Source organism: Capricornis sumatraensis, chromosome 4 (genome assembly GCF_032405125.1).
Source record: "Capricornis sumatraensis isolate serow.1 chromosome 4, serow.2, whole genome shotgun sequence".
NCBI lineage: Eukaryota > Metazoa > Chordata > Mammalia > Artiodactyla > Bovidae > Capricornis > Capricornis sumatraensis.
Genome location: NC_091072.1, coordinates 55,738,204 through 55,752,326, shown reverse-complemented (window position 1 = coordinate 55,752,326; position 14,123 = coordinate 55,738,204). Strand labels below are relative to the sequence as shown.

The window sequence follows — 14,123 nt, the reverse complement described above, 5'->3', positions numbered from 1 at the left end:
CAATTATCTCTCCATTCTCTCAATTGGGAAGAGAAGACATACACTTGTGTATCTGTGCATTGGGCTATCATTTATTCCATCATACATGAAAAATTTCAAATATTTCTAACAGTGAGAAAAACCTCACACACAACACAGTTTTTTTCATTTTTCCTAAGAAAAGTAGAAAAACAAACCTCAAAGCTTGCAGACTATATACTTAAGTGTTTTTCAGTGTATAGGCCACATGTATTAGTTGCTACTAGGTGTGATTGAATGGCCTACATTTTTTCCCCCATTCTCTCGGTGTGTGTTTATGTGTATACCCATGCCATTGAATGCATATTGAGTTGGAAATACAAAGACCAGCCAAAAAAGAAAAAAAAAAAATGTGATACTAAACAGTTGCTCAAATAAACTTTAAAAAATGTAATTTCAGAACTGACTCAATGTATTCAACCTAATGTGAATGGTTACTTCTTCACAGGAGGCTTTATGGAGACTGAAGCTGCAGCTCAGGAGTCCCTGGGGTTAGGCAAACTGGGAACTCAAGCTGAGAAGGATAGAAGGCTGAAGAAAAAGTAGGTTTGGAGATTTTTTTTTTTTCCCTTCTCTTTCTAACTTTTACTTACTTTGTATCATTGTTTGTGGGGAATTAAAAACAGAGTAATTGGAAAGAAAACAATAGACCGAGGCCAGTGTTATCCTGGTATTCCCTGGAACTATTTGGTGCTCCAGTGTTAGGGTTATAAACATCTAACTATTAAAAGATTTTGGCCCCTAGTATAAATAAACAGTTGTTTTTAAAGAGATCAAAGCTTTTATTTCAAAACTCAAATATATTTAAAATATTTAAATGTAGCCTTATAAATAATGTAATATTCCATTTGAAGTTGAATTCAGTACTGAACTGGTATGATAAAATGGAGATTATACCATCCAACTCTCATGACAATTAAAGAACCTCCTCCTAAAATGGAGTATTTAAAAGGAGACCGTTTCTCTGACTGATTGAATGTAAACTTATTTTAGAATCACAGCAGATTGTTTTGCATCTGTCAGGAAACTGATAGTATATTTTTTCATTCACATATAATATGGAACATTTAAATGAACTTGCAAAATTGGCAATTTTGGAGTCTCAGCAGCTGTTAGACACAAGTGGGTCTATATATAACGTATTTTTTAAATGCATAGTAACATTTTCAGTGAAGACATAGCACCTTTAGACCATGTTCTTTAAAATCCAAAGAATTTCTCTTTATTCCAGGATCTATTGGTTGGTTATTCCTCTTCTTCCCTCTCAAATATTTATTATGTTAGGCTTGTAGTTTTCATATTTACCTTCTTTCCTATGAAAGTATGTTCATTGCTCTAGTCATCATTATTATTGACATGCAAGTGGCTATACTATGCTAATTAATTTATCTCATATTTTCCCTTCTCACTTGCTTTGCAGATGTGTGCTAATAATGAAAAAAAATATGTATTTAAAAGTTGTAGAAGAATCTACTAGTATAACCGTTGCATTAACTTTCTACTTACTAAAATTAATTATATATCCAAATTTAGTAGAAATGCTATACAGAAAAAAGAAGTGACCTTGGGAGCATTCTTTCTTGAATACAATTAAATGCTCAATCACATTCTACACTAATAAATATTACCTTTTTAATTACTGGTCACTCAAAGTATATATATAAAGATTAAATTTGTTTGAAGTCTAAAGGATTTTCAATGTATTTATTTGAAATTGCTTTAAGTCTAAAGTTGTAATAATAATCAAACCCTAGCCTGGCTAATGCACTTAGTTTATTTCCCTTAAAAGTTAATTCTCATTTTTCCCACAATGAAATATTTAAAAATAATGGCAATCTGGCCAGTTTTCATCTTACATATAAGGCAGTATGGAGGCAATGCCTCACATAATTCATTTGTTGTTTATGAGACCAAGTTAAATGTCAATTTTAACAGCTACTGAAGTTAAAAATTCCCATTATACCATGACTTAACAAAATCATAAATTTAGAATTAAGGTTTAGGAATTGTTAACTTTATACACTGTTAGATTGATTTGATATTAATCTTATAGAATTATTCCTTAAACCCTAAGTATTCTCACAGTAAGAAAATGATTTTAAGTTCTGGACTTGGTTTAAAGATCTTTCTGTGCTTGATTTCATTACTTTATTTTGAAATACATTTTGGCAAAATATAATTTTAAAATGTAGAACATGGAGTCCTTGTCTTGAACATCAAGAAAAATATTAAGAATAAACCATAATACAACAAAGGCTAACATTCCTTAGCACAACTATTTCCTATAGAATAATATTATTTGAGTTAAAATGGATACAACAAGGCAAAGTGTTGTTGCTAATTAGTGAAAAGACCGAAGCATCTCTCTTATTATTGACCATCTCATAGCAAAAGACCAATAAGTATAGATATTCAACCTATATTTGTAAGACATATAAGGAAGTGCTAACACTCATCCATGCCTTCTGTGGCACCATGCCTGGGCTTCTGGGTTACCAAAAAGTCACGTGTCCTCATGGAATGGGTTTTACAAGATAAGCAAGTTAAATTATTTGTAAATGATATAGTTTCAAACTTTACTTCTATCAAATTTCTTATTACATGATTAAACATTGGTCATGTTCTCAAATTTTCTGAAGCATTTAAAATTTTTATTTAAACAATTCTCATGTTCTTTGTTTAAAAGACACTATATCCTCTTTATTTTTTAAGACACTATATCCTCTTTAAATGTGCTTCAACGAATCATACTCTTTTCTGTGTTCAAATTCCATATATCTACTTTCAAGATGAAAAAGAATTCAAGTACATTTTTAAAAAATGCACACACACAAATGGAGAAAACAATTTCAAATCTGTAAACACTATAGTCTGCACATACATGGTTGCAATGACTATGGCTTCCCAGCAGTTGCTCTTCTACATTCCATCCAATGACCAAGCCAAATGATGTGTCCAGGACACAGTACTTACACTTGTGATCACTGTCCCAAAGTTCATATCAGAGATTCATTTCATTAGTCTCCCTGTGGAAATAGCACAGCTGGAAAATCTCATTTTTAACTCTACTAAGATATCAGGTATCTCTGATTGACAATCTGTGAATTTAGATTTAATTGGTTGAAATCTTTAAATAAATTACTTATGACACATTTTGAAAAAACCATATGGGAGAGAAATCAGAGAGCAGCATTCAAGATATTCCGAATGTTTGCAAAGTTCAGAAATTTACAACGTTGGCAGTCCCAGAAAAAGGTCTAATTTGAGGTACACTTACCATTCAGCAACTAAAGACAGATAGATGAAAACATCTTACTAGGTCCGTGTTCCTACTTTGTTCTGCTTTTGCTTTGCTTCCTGGTGCAGACATTTGTTTTTCTTCTAATTCTAGCTACTGTCCTATGATGAGAAATAGGAAATCAAGAATACCGTATCTGCTAAAGCATCCACTGTTTTAAAAATTCTTAGGTTGAGTATGATCTTCCTGAGTTGTATATTATCACACAGGTGCTATTCTTCCCTCAGAACAGCATCTAACCTGAAGGTCTAAAGTCACCCTATTGTCCTGCCTAGTTCATTTTTATTACATCTTATCTTTGTTATACTTTCCTTAAAAGCTTCAATTCCATAAATTTCTTCAGCAGGTTTATATGGAATACAGTTAATACCTAATGATAATTATGTCCAACTGAAACTCATCTTGAAATTCTTTGAGCTGTTGTTGTTTAGTAGCTAAGATGTGTCTGACTCTTTGCAACCCCATGGACTGCAGCACGCCAGGCTTCCCTATCTTCACTATCTCCAAGAGTTTGCTCAAACTCATGTCTGTTGAATCCATGATGCCATCCAACCATCTCATCCTCTGTTGCCCGCTTATCTTCCTGCCCTCAATCTTTCCCAGCATCAGGGTCTTTTCCTATGAGTCAGCTCTTCACATCAGGGGCCAAAGTATTGAAACTTCAGCTTCGGCATCAGTCCTTCCAATTAATACTCAAGGTACTTCACATTAATTTTTCTAGTCTTCCTCTTTAAAATTGAGCCAGTGTTTCTGGAGCCTTGTGGTATAGTTCTCCAAATTTTAAAGAGTTGAATCATTTATTATTTTCAATATGTCTCCATATTAAAATTGTGATTCTCCAGAGTTCTCTTAATGTGTCTCTATTATCTTTTCCATCATCTTTGTTTGATTTCATTGGATGGCAAGCATCTTTTCTAATTTAATATCAATTGAATATCTTTGCTATTTCTAAGACTAGACCTGAGAACTTCACTTCTTCCCTTTTATACCTTCCATCCTGATCTTCAAGAACCAATTTCCCTATCTTAACTCTCCAGCAAATATTTTAGACTAAACCCTGAACCTTCTTTTTCAGGATGGCCAGTTAGTCAACCACACAACTCTATAAAATAACTGCACCTTATTAAAGAAGCTACTGCAAGATCCAAAATGTACATGGCCTAGCTCACCAAAAACCTCAGTTTATAAATATTCTTTGACTCCCTAACTCCCCGAACTTCTCATAGAATCTGGATGTTGGTATTAATATTTTAGTACCCAGTGAATAGAAACTCTGTTCTTTGCCAAAGTTTAGAATTTATTTGCTGGTGGACAGAGGAGTCAGACAATAAGAGATCAAAATGTCAGCTTTGTTACTGATGCAGCTGTTAGAACACAGCTTCAGTTCAGTTCAGTTCAGTTCAGTTCAGTCGCTCAGTCGTGTCCGACTCTGCGAACACAGCTTAGGCATATGGAAATAAAAGGAGGTTCCTAAAACTGAACCACCAAGTTAAAGTCACTTGACACAGAAAGAAACACTTGTCACAGTTTCCAGGATGTACAAGTGTAAGGTATATGTAGTGTCGTGAAGCCATCCGTGGTGTCCAACTCTTTGTGACCCCTTGGACCTCCATCCATGGTATTTTCTTCTTAAAAATAGCATTTGCATCATTATGATTCCATAAATATGTTACTCTAGAATCAATAACTATGAACTCACCAAAAAATAAATGAAATTTTGTCCTTAGTATCTTTGCCTAAAAAAGAGCTTTAGAAGTATCCATTATTATGTATTAATACCTCTTCAGATTTCTTACCCATTTTTTTCTGCCTGGAATATATTTAGCTGCTAATTTCCCATATCACCATCTCCATAAATGTGTTGGTAAGGCTTATGACAAACTTTTTATATCCTTAGAGATCTGTAAATATATTTTATACCTAAATTAATGGAAAATTGTAAAAGTATTAGTTTAAAATAATTTCCCCTCAAAGCTTTAAACATACTACTCTTTGGGCTTCTACTTATGTCTAATGTCAGTTGGTTGTCATTGTTTCCTGGTATAACATTCCTTTCTCTTTCCCTGAAAGCTTGATTTCTCACTTAATCCTGAGATTCAGAAATTTCATAATACATTTATATTCAAATAATTTCTATGTTTCATTTTTCTACTTTATACTTTCAGTCTAAAGACTTGTTAGATTAGACTGTCTTCCATATATTGACTTAAAAGATTTTTATTTCTAGGCTTAACTTCGATTCTCAGAAGCTTATTTTTACAGAGACTGATGAGATTAAAGAGCAGTTGTCTGTTTCAGTAGTAATACACTTGTCTAACACTCATGACAGTTCTTGATAGTCAGTAAGCACATTAAAATCTACAGTTACCCAGTGAATAGCTCCAGAAATAGAAATCCTAAATTTTTGTATGTTTTTTAACTGCTAATATTTTCTTCTTGCATTTTTAACATGCTGTAATTTTTTATTAAAACATATATACATGTTGAAATCTGTATTTTGACTAAATTGGAAGATACTATATAAATACTAATATACTAATTTATCATTTTTAATATTTAGTTATAGTATAGGTAATATATTATTATATGTTAGATTTGTTATGCTTTCCTGAATGGATACCACTATGAAGTAAATATGGATTCTGTATTTGAAATCAATTTTTCAACATCATTAAAATGAAATTAACATTCCAACCTAGCAATCAGCAGCATCCTCCAGAGAAGCAGTTTTATCCTTGGAGCATAAGAGTCACAGTTAATCACTACCAATGAATCTTTATGTTAGAACATCAAAGACATAAAAGTGAAGCTCTATATATTTAGTTAATTTATTTCTATTGCAATCCTAAGGGTCTCCTTCAGTGCATAAACATTAATGTGTTTTGAGACTTGGCATTTTTAATCTTTAGCATTTGGAAGTTTCAGAGCTTGCATATCTCTAAGCAAAATAAATGTCACTGAAAATATTCATAGCTAAAGGTATCACAGAATCTCCACAACATTCTTTCATTCAATAAATATTCATTAAGTACCTGGGTGCCAAGTTAAACTTATAAAAGAGTTGTATTCCAGAGGCTAATCTGTAAGACAGGTGTTATAAGCTTTGAATACATTTTTCCATCTAAGTAAGGTCATATACATGGAAGGTAAATGTCTTTGCTTCCCTCCACAAAAATATGTTTTGAAGAATGTTATAGAAACTAAATTTGGCTGAATAAAGCCAAAAAAAAAAAAAAAAGGAATTCACTTGTAGGATATTAGAAAGTCTCAGAAATTGCAGAAACAGCAGAGCCAGGACCACTCTAAAGCTTCAGCCATGACAGGTTATGAAATGTTTCTCTAGAGTGTAGTCAGTGCCTTATCTTTTCCATTTCACGTTTTTAAGCTCCTGGGTGAAAGAATCCAGTTGGCCTAATATGGAAGAGATATTTGTACTTGAATCAATTAGTTATTGCCAAGTGTTCCTTTAGTACTGCTGCTGCTGCTGCTGCTGCTGCTGCTGCTGCTGCTGCTAAGTCGCTTCAGTCGTGTCCGACTCTGTGCGACCCCATAGACGGCAGCCCACCAGGCTCCCCCGTCCATGGGATTCTCCAGGCAAGAACGCTGGAGTGGGGTGCCATTTCCTCCAATGCACGAAAGTGAAAGTGAAAGTGAAGTCGCTCAGTCGTGTCCTACTCGTAGTGACCCCATGGACTACAGCCCACCAGGCTCCTCCATCCATGGGATTTTCCAGGCAAGAGTACTGGAGTGGGGTGCCATTGCCTTTTCCATCCTTTAGTACAGACATGGTTAAAGGGAACACTCTTGGGTAATCAACTGAAAAAGATCTAATAAAGTAGAATATTTCAGAATCTAAACCCAGTGTTCTCAGTATTTATCTGGGAAAATATATCTGAGTTTCCAGCTTTGAACTCCAGAAATTTGCCCTCTCTGCCTGCACTGAGTTAGAGCTATCATTGCCTTACCATCTGATCATGCATGTCCTGCCAAGCTCCTGCCGCAAACAATTCTAAGACTTCCCTGACCCTAAAAAATAATAACAGACAAAGGCTAAAGGCCAAAATCTATTGAAATTTGTTAGGAAAAAAAATGAATCTAAGGAAAACCAATGTGCCCTCTTGGAGGAAGGAAAAAAACATTTAAGAAATAGGGATATTGTTATGAACCTATGGTGCAATGTTAATAGATTAAAAGTATCAATAGAATCAGAATCCCTGTATAGCCTCTGTATTTTCTGCCCATGAAAAATGAAAAGAATACACCTGTGGCAGATTCATGTTGATGTATGGCAAAACCAATACAATATTGTAAAGTAAAAAATAAATAAATAAATAACAAAAAATAACAACAACAACAAAAGAATAATAGTAATAAGTGAATTCTCAAGACAGTTACATGTACCAGAAAAATGACCTCCCTCTATAAAAAGATCCATATTGTTTGTCTTGACTGAAGTAAATCCTGGATTAATGAAACATGCAAATGATAACTTTTCAGTCATTTACTTAGTGCCTATTTTTTTTCCAGGAACTGTGTGAGAAGCGACTGATATTTGAATTATACAGTCCTATTCTTCAAAGAGCTTGTAGAGAGACAGTCATGAAAACAAATTATTGCACTTTAGTGTTTCAGTGTCCATGATCCTTTCTCTAAGTCTCTGGCCTTTGAGGAGAATGAGAAGAGTGTCATATGCCTAAAACCACTTAACGTTCTTATTTAAAGGATGGTCTCCAAGTTAAGGTTGTATATTGACACCCTGCTTAGACTGGTTAGCTTTTCAAACTAAACATAAAACATCCAATAGGTTATTTTTGAACAGTAAGAAAGGGATTTTCAATCACCAAGAATAAATGGAATTCCTTAAGAATAAACTGTGTCCTTAAACCTTTCAGACATTTTCTATACATGTAGATGAGAAAAAGGCTGTAGAAATACATATTGAGTTCAGCAAAGTGTTTTGATTACTTTCTAAACGAACATAAGATTGGAATGAGACTAAAAACTTGAAAATATAACTGGTGAAATCATTGTAATCACAGGGGCTGGACAAGTGAATTCATGATGACTAAGTGAAATGGAAGTTGGTGGACTCAGCACTTTAATATTTGACTTAAATATGAATATGATATTTGTGAAGGCATGAAGCTAGAAGACGTAGTTAAGTTTAGATAAAGAATTTTGTTTAAAGGAAACCTTTGAAGAGAGATGCAAATCTAAGAAGATGAAGTTTAACAGGGTCATTTATATGTTAATAAATCTGCATCCAACTTCATATATGCTGAATGCTTATGTTTAGGGGGATATGTAATATTTAACTGCAACTCCTGAGAAAAATGTTTCTACAAAAAAAGACAAATTGCCAATGCCTGATAAAGATATTAATGATTTTCAGTTGATAAGGCCAAAATTCTATGTACTGACCAGAACATAGCTGGATATTGCGTAAATTTCTGGGAAATATGCTTGAAGCAGATATATTCAAACAAGCATATATTCAGAAGAACATGATCAGCATAGCAAGATGACACTGAACACCTTCAAGGAATGTTGCAAACAAATATGTGCGGTACGGATAACAAAGATCCAGATGCTCCGAAGGAAAAAAAGAGTAATCAAATAAATGTGTTCTTGTGGCTGCTTGAGAAGATCTTGGGCCCAAAGTGAAAGGCTGTTAACAGATAAATGTGAGCTGCGTCTAAGTGAGGACTGCTAACAGTCACAGATCTGAGAAGTAAGAACTGACCCCCTAGAAAGAGAGCTATTTCTTGTGATTAAGTCCAACATAGACCTGCCAAGTGTATGAATGTGGCTAGATTATTACATGAGGGATTCAGATTTCAGTTGAGAAATTGAATTACATGCTCTTCAAATTGCCCCTGCCCTGGATTCTGTGTTTCTCTACAAAATTCAAAGAGCTGGACTCAGAGAACCTCTGCTTTTTTAAACAAGTGCAGTGCCTGGCACAGTGTAGATACTCAAGACACGCATTCTGAATAACTGAACCATAAATAGAATCTGGGTGGAAAAAGAAGAACAAAAACCTAAGAATACGGAACAGGAACTAGGGCAGTGACTTCCACAAACTAACCGAATCGGAAACCAGGGCTTCATCTCTGCCCTCATCCTGCCTTGTCCTTGCTCTTCCCTCTGTGCGCCTCCACACAAGGTGATCTAGATAATAGCTCTTTAAAATCTCTCAAGCTTGCTGATTTTCTTTTCTTGTTCAGGCCATCATCCTAAAACAGTGTCTTCTAGTCTTGCCTTCTTCGAATTCATTCTGCACACTTCAGCTAAAGAAATCTATCTAAATCATTATTTCTAAACTTGCCTAAAATCCGTCAATCATTTCCTAGCATCCCTAGGATAAATCTCAAGTGCCTTCACAGCTTCCCTAAATCCCCACATTATCTGGTTCCTATCTACCCCTTTGTCTCTACTTCCCATCTCGCATGTTCTGGTCTTAATACATGTTATGTCTTTTTGTGACTACTCTGTCTCCTTGGGTGTGTCTCTCCTGTTCTGTGTTCCCCCTCATCCTTTTTGTGGTAATGATAACAATGATCTTCTTTCTATGTAATAAGTATTTAATAACCACATTGAGTAGTTGCAATACGCTAGGCACTGTTCTATGCATTTACACGTATTTTTGTCTTCTAGTTTTCACAAAGCCTTTGAGGTAGAAATGCTGTTGCTACCACACATGAAGAAACACAGCTTTCCAAGCACTGTGGTATACAGAGGTGCAGACCTCCGGAGCCCTATTTTCTCTGAATTGTTTAGAATCTCAGGATAAGGCTGCAATTTAAAGACTGTGTAGTCCAAACTTTCAGCTGGATCTAAAGTACCCTATCTAATTTTAAATAGTCTCCATGGGGAGTCAAGAGAGAATCTCTCTCTCTATACTCTGAAAAGAGAAGCATAGTTTTTTCCATAGGGAATAATTAGTTTCTTATCTGAACCCCATCCCATCCTTCCAAATGAGCAACAAATGTATTCAAATCAAACACTTATTTAATAATGAGAAATGGAGGTAATTTCAAAGTAGTGCAGTTACTTTATAAAGTTGATTTTTTTCTGATGTAATTAGCCACACATACTATCACCAAAGTTTGATTTAAGCATAGTAATGATTACTAATAAGTTATATGAGAAATGTAAATGTCTGCTTGGATCAATCTAACATTATTTGTCCCAATAAAACTTTCAAAGTCAGTGTCTAACAGTAAGGAAGATGAAGTTCTTTTATTAAAAGAAAAAACTGATTAAGATACATTCAAATATAATGTTGACTGACATCTTATTCTAAAAGATGTTCTCTATATTTGTTTCCATAATATAGACACTTATATTAGCTCTGTATGGTATTTTTATAAGGTCTTTGAAGATGTGCTTTTCCCCATAGTTATTTAAAGTTAGCCTTTCAGAACCAAGCTTCTCTACCTTGAACCCCCATTTTTAAGGTCAGTGATTATCTATATCCTATTGACAGGGTTTTATAAAAAAAATAGATAACAAGAGACTTTTCATTCAAAAATATATATGTATCCATGTATATATATTATATATATATATATATAACTGATGCTGGGAAGGACTGAAGGTAAAAGGAGAAGGGGCTGGCAGAGGATGAGATGGTTGGATGGCATCACTGACTCAATGGACATGAATTTGAGCAAACTCCGGGGGATAGTGAAGGACATGGAAGCCTGGCATGCTGCAGTCGATGGGGTCACACAGAGTTGAACATGACTTAGCGACTGAATACACACAGACATATATATCTAGGCAGCATATTTAAAAAGCAGAGACATTACTTTACCAACAAAGGTCCGTCTAGTCGAGGCTATGGTTTTTTTCTGTAGTCGTGTATGGGTGTGAGAGTTGGACTATAAAGAAAGCTGAGTGCTGAAGAATTGATGCTTTTGAACTGTGGTGCTGGAGAAGACTCGAGAGTCCCTTGGACTGCAAGGAGATCAAACTAATCAATCCTAAAGAAAATCAGTCCTAAATATTCATTGGAAGGACTGATGCTGAAGCTGAAGCTCTAATACTTTGGCCACCTGATGCAAATAATTGACTCCTTGGAAAAGACCCTGATGCTGGGAAAGATTGAAGGCAGGAGGAGAAGGGGACAACAGAGGGTGAGATTGTTGGATGGCATCACTGACAAGATGGACATGAGTTTGAGTAAGTTCCAGCAGTTGGTGATGGGCAGGGAAGCCTGGCATGCTGCAGTCCATGGGGTCGCAAAGAGTCGGACACGACTGAATGACTGAACTGACTGATACATATATATATATATATAATGTATATCTACAGCATAAAATTAAATATACTTATTTTAGATTCTACATACTTAAATTTTTTAATTGGGGCTTGACTGGGATATAATCATGGACAAAAGAATAACAAAATTCTTGAAAAAATAAAGATTTTTCAACCTCTTTTAAAGAGTCTTATATACTTCATCTATTTGGATTCAATATTGACTTCAAAGAAAAATTATTTCTAAAGCCGTATAATAAACCATACTTAACACTTCTGAATCACTTTCTTTAATTTATAAGGATCACTAGAAATGTGCTTGGCTATTTATTTTTATCTGTATCCCATTATTGTATATAAAGCAGTTTCTGCCATCACCCCTGGGTGCTCTTATATCCACATAAATCAGCTGTTTGCAACTTAACCTTTAGGTTCATGGCATTCTTCTGAGTCCGACACATCCCATGTTGTATTCTGAATCTTGTCGTCGCCCCCAGATCACCCCTACTCCAAAGTTACCAATTCATGCATATCATTCCTTCCTGTCTCCTCCTTTCAGCTTGTTTTATCAGCTGCTTCTACTATCATCTTTTTAAACACTTCCGTCACTCTGTAGTGCATCAACTGCATTCAGCCCTCTTCTATCTCCCTATTTCGCTTGGATTCTATGACCGTAATTTCACCATGCTCAAAAATTTCAAACCCATCATTTTTTTTTTTCATTTGGTTATGTCCATATCATAACTAGAGCCACCAATGAATTTTCTTTCTCCATGGCTACGTTTGGGTTACCTGAGTGCTACAAGAGAAAATTAATGCAAGGGAATTTGAATCAGCTTCATGTGGAATTCAACATTGCCAAGTAATCCCAATATTTTTCCGTTGCCAGTCTTCCTTCTACTCTCTGCAGCTTGTGTCAGAGACCTCCACTGTCCTCAAACCTGTATCTTCTGCAGGTGTGTTCACATTTTCCTCTAGAGGGAGAGATAAAGAGACCACCTCAGTCCTCTGAATTATTTGCTGCTGAATTCACACTAACTCTTGCCCCCATCCTGCTTTAACACAGAAAACTAGGTTAATTTCTTCTCATTTAAGACCATCCCTGCTTATTTTGTCTGTCTGGTTGTGCCACTTTCCCACTTGTACTTCAAATTCTCTTCAAATTCTCCTCTCTTCTGGATTGTGGTCATCAGCATTTAAACATTCTCAAGTTTCACCTATTAAAAGAAATCATTTCTTCATTCTACTTTTTCACTTCAGTCACTACCTATCCACTCCTCAATCTGAATTGTTAACAATTGTTAACAATCTCAACTGTTAACAATTGATTTTTTAAATTTCTGAGTCATCAACTTGAACTTTAAGAAGCAAAAGGCAACTACATTCCACATATGAAGTTCATTTAATAAATATTTCTAATGTGAAATTTTACGTTCAAAGTTAGCTAGTTTATAAATAGAAGGCCCATTCATTCAGTGGAAGATCTAGAAGATTAAAGTGAGGCAATTAAACATTTAAGAATCCTGTTTTTAAATAAAAGATATATGTTAGTTGATAATATCTTCTTGTTTGTGTCTGGATGTATGCTGATGTTCCCAAGGAAAATATTGTGCCAATAACCAACTTGTTCTTATTGGTTACAGGGTAACTTAAAACCTATTTTTTCTAGGTCAGTGAAAAATTGTTATTTGTCTATTATATACTACAGTGGTCTTTAAATGAAGAAGATTAATTTTTGACAGAATCTCTTTTGGTATTCTTATAATTTTGATAATCTGGAGTAGAAAGAAAAAAAAGTTATATGTTCTTATAAATAATTGCATGTAGAAAAGAATATCAATTTTTATAAGAAGAAAACTGTCTTTATCTAGACCAAAAGCACTGCAAATATATATTATCTCTGATATGAATTTATAGTATATTATCACAAACTCTCTTAAGAGTCATTTATAATTACAGCTTTTTGTCCTGTGCAGAACATGTCTTTTTGAAAGTTGTGAGCTGAAATACATAATTCTAAAGTGAAATAGTCAAGATTGCTCTTAAATTGATTGGCTGTGGAGGAGAAGAAAATTAGTAAAAACTATGAGAAGTCAGATAACTTACACACACTGATAAATATTTTAGAACTTTAAGCAATACTTTTTGAGTCATATTTTGTATTTCCTGTTTATTTTCACAATTTCTCTTATGTTTTATATTTAGGGTATTTCTATAGGTATAGATTTCCTATTTTAAAAATGATAAATATGTGGAAAATATTAATATTGCACTGTGTGCAGATTTATTCAACTTTATTGGAGAGCAGTGCCTAGGTAGCTTGTAGTCTGAGGAAGATTATTTTGTCCATGGTAATAACTGGCCCCAAATACTTCATGAAAAATACTTTTCATGGAGAGCTCAGAAATTGCTTTTTTCTCAGAATTCATCAGAGTTCACAGGTATGTTGACAGGAAAATCATTCTAACCACCTAGAATGCATTTCTTTGGATCTTAATTTTCTTTCTGTTGCATATATGATGCAAGAAAGATGCCTTAAATT

At 34.4% G+C, this 14,123-nt stretch overlaps 1 protein-coding gene across 8 annotated transcripts in view; it reads left to right on the top strand.

Annotated features, from left to right (window-relative positions):
* PPFIA2 (PTPRF interacting protein alpha 2) overlaps positions 1-14,123 on the top strand; it is a 506,769-nt gene that overhangs the window by 443,186 nt on the left and 49,460 nt on the right. For all 8 annotated transcript variants that reach the window (XM_068972181.1, XM_068972177.1, XM_068972176.1 and 5 more), the window contains one exon: positions 467-560. In XM_068972181.1, coding sequence (XP_068828282.1) covers positions 467-560 — 94 coding nt within the window. The remainder of the gene's footprint in view (positions 1-466; positions 561-14,123) is intronic.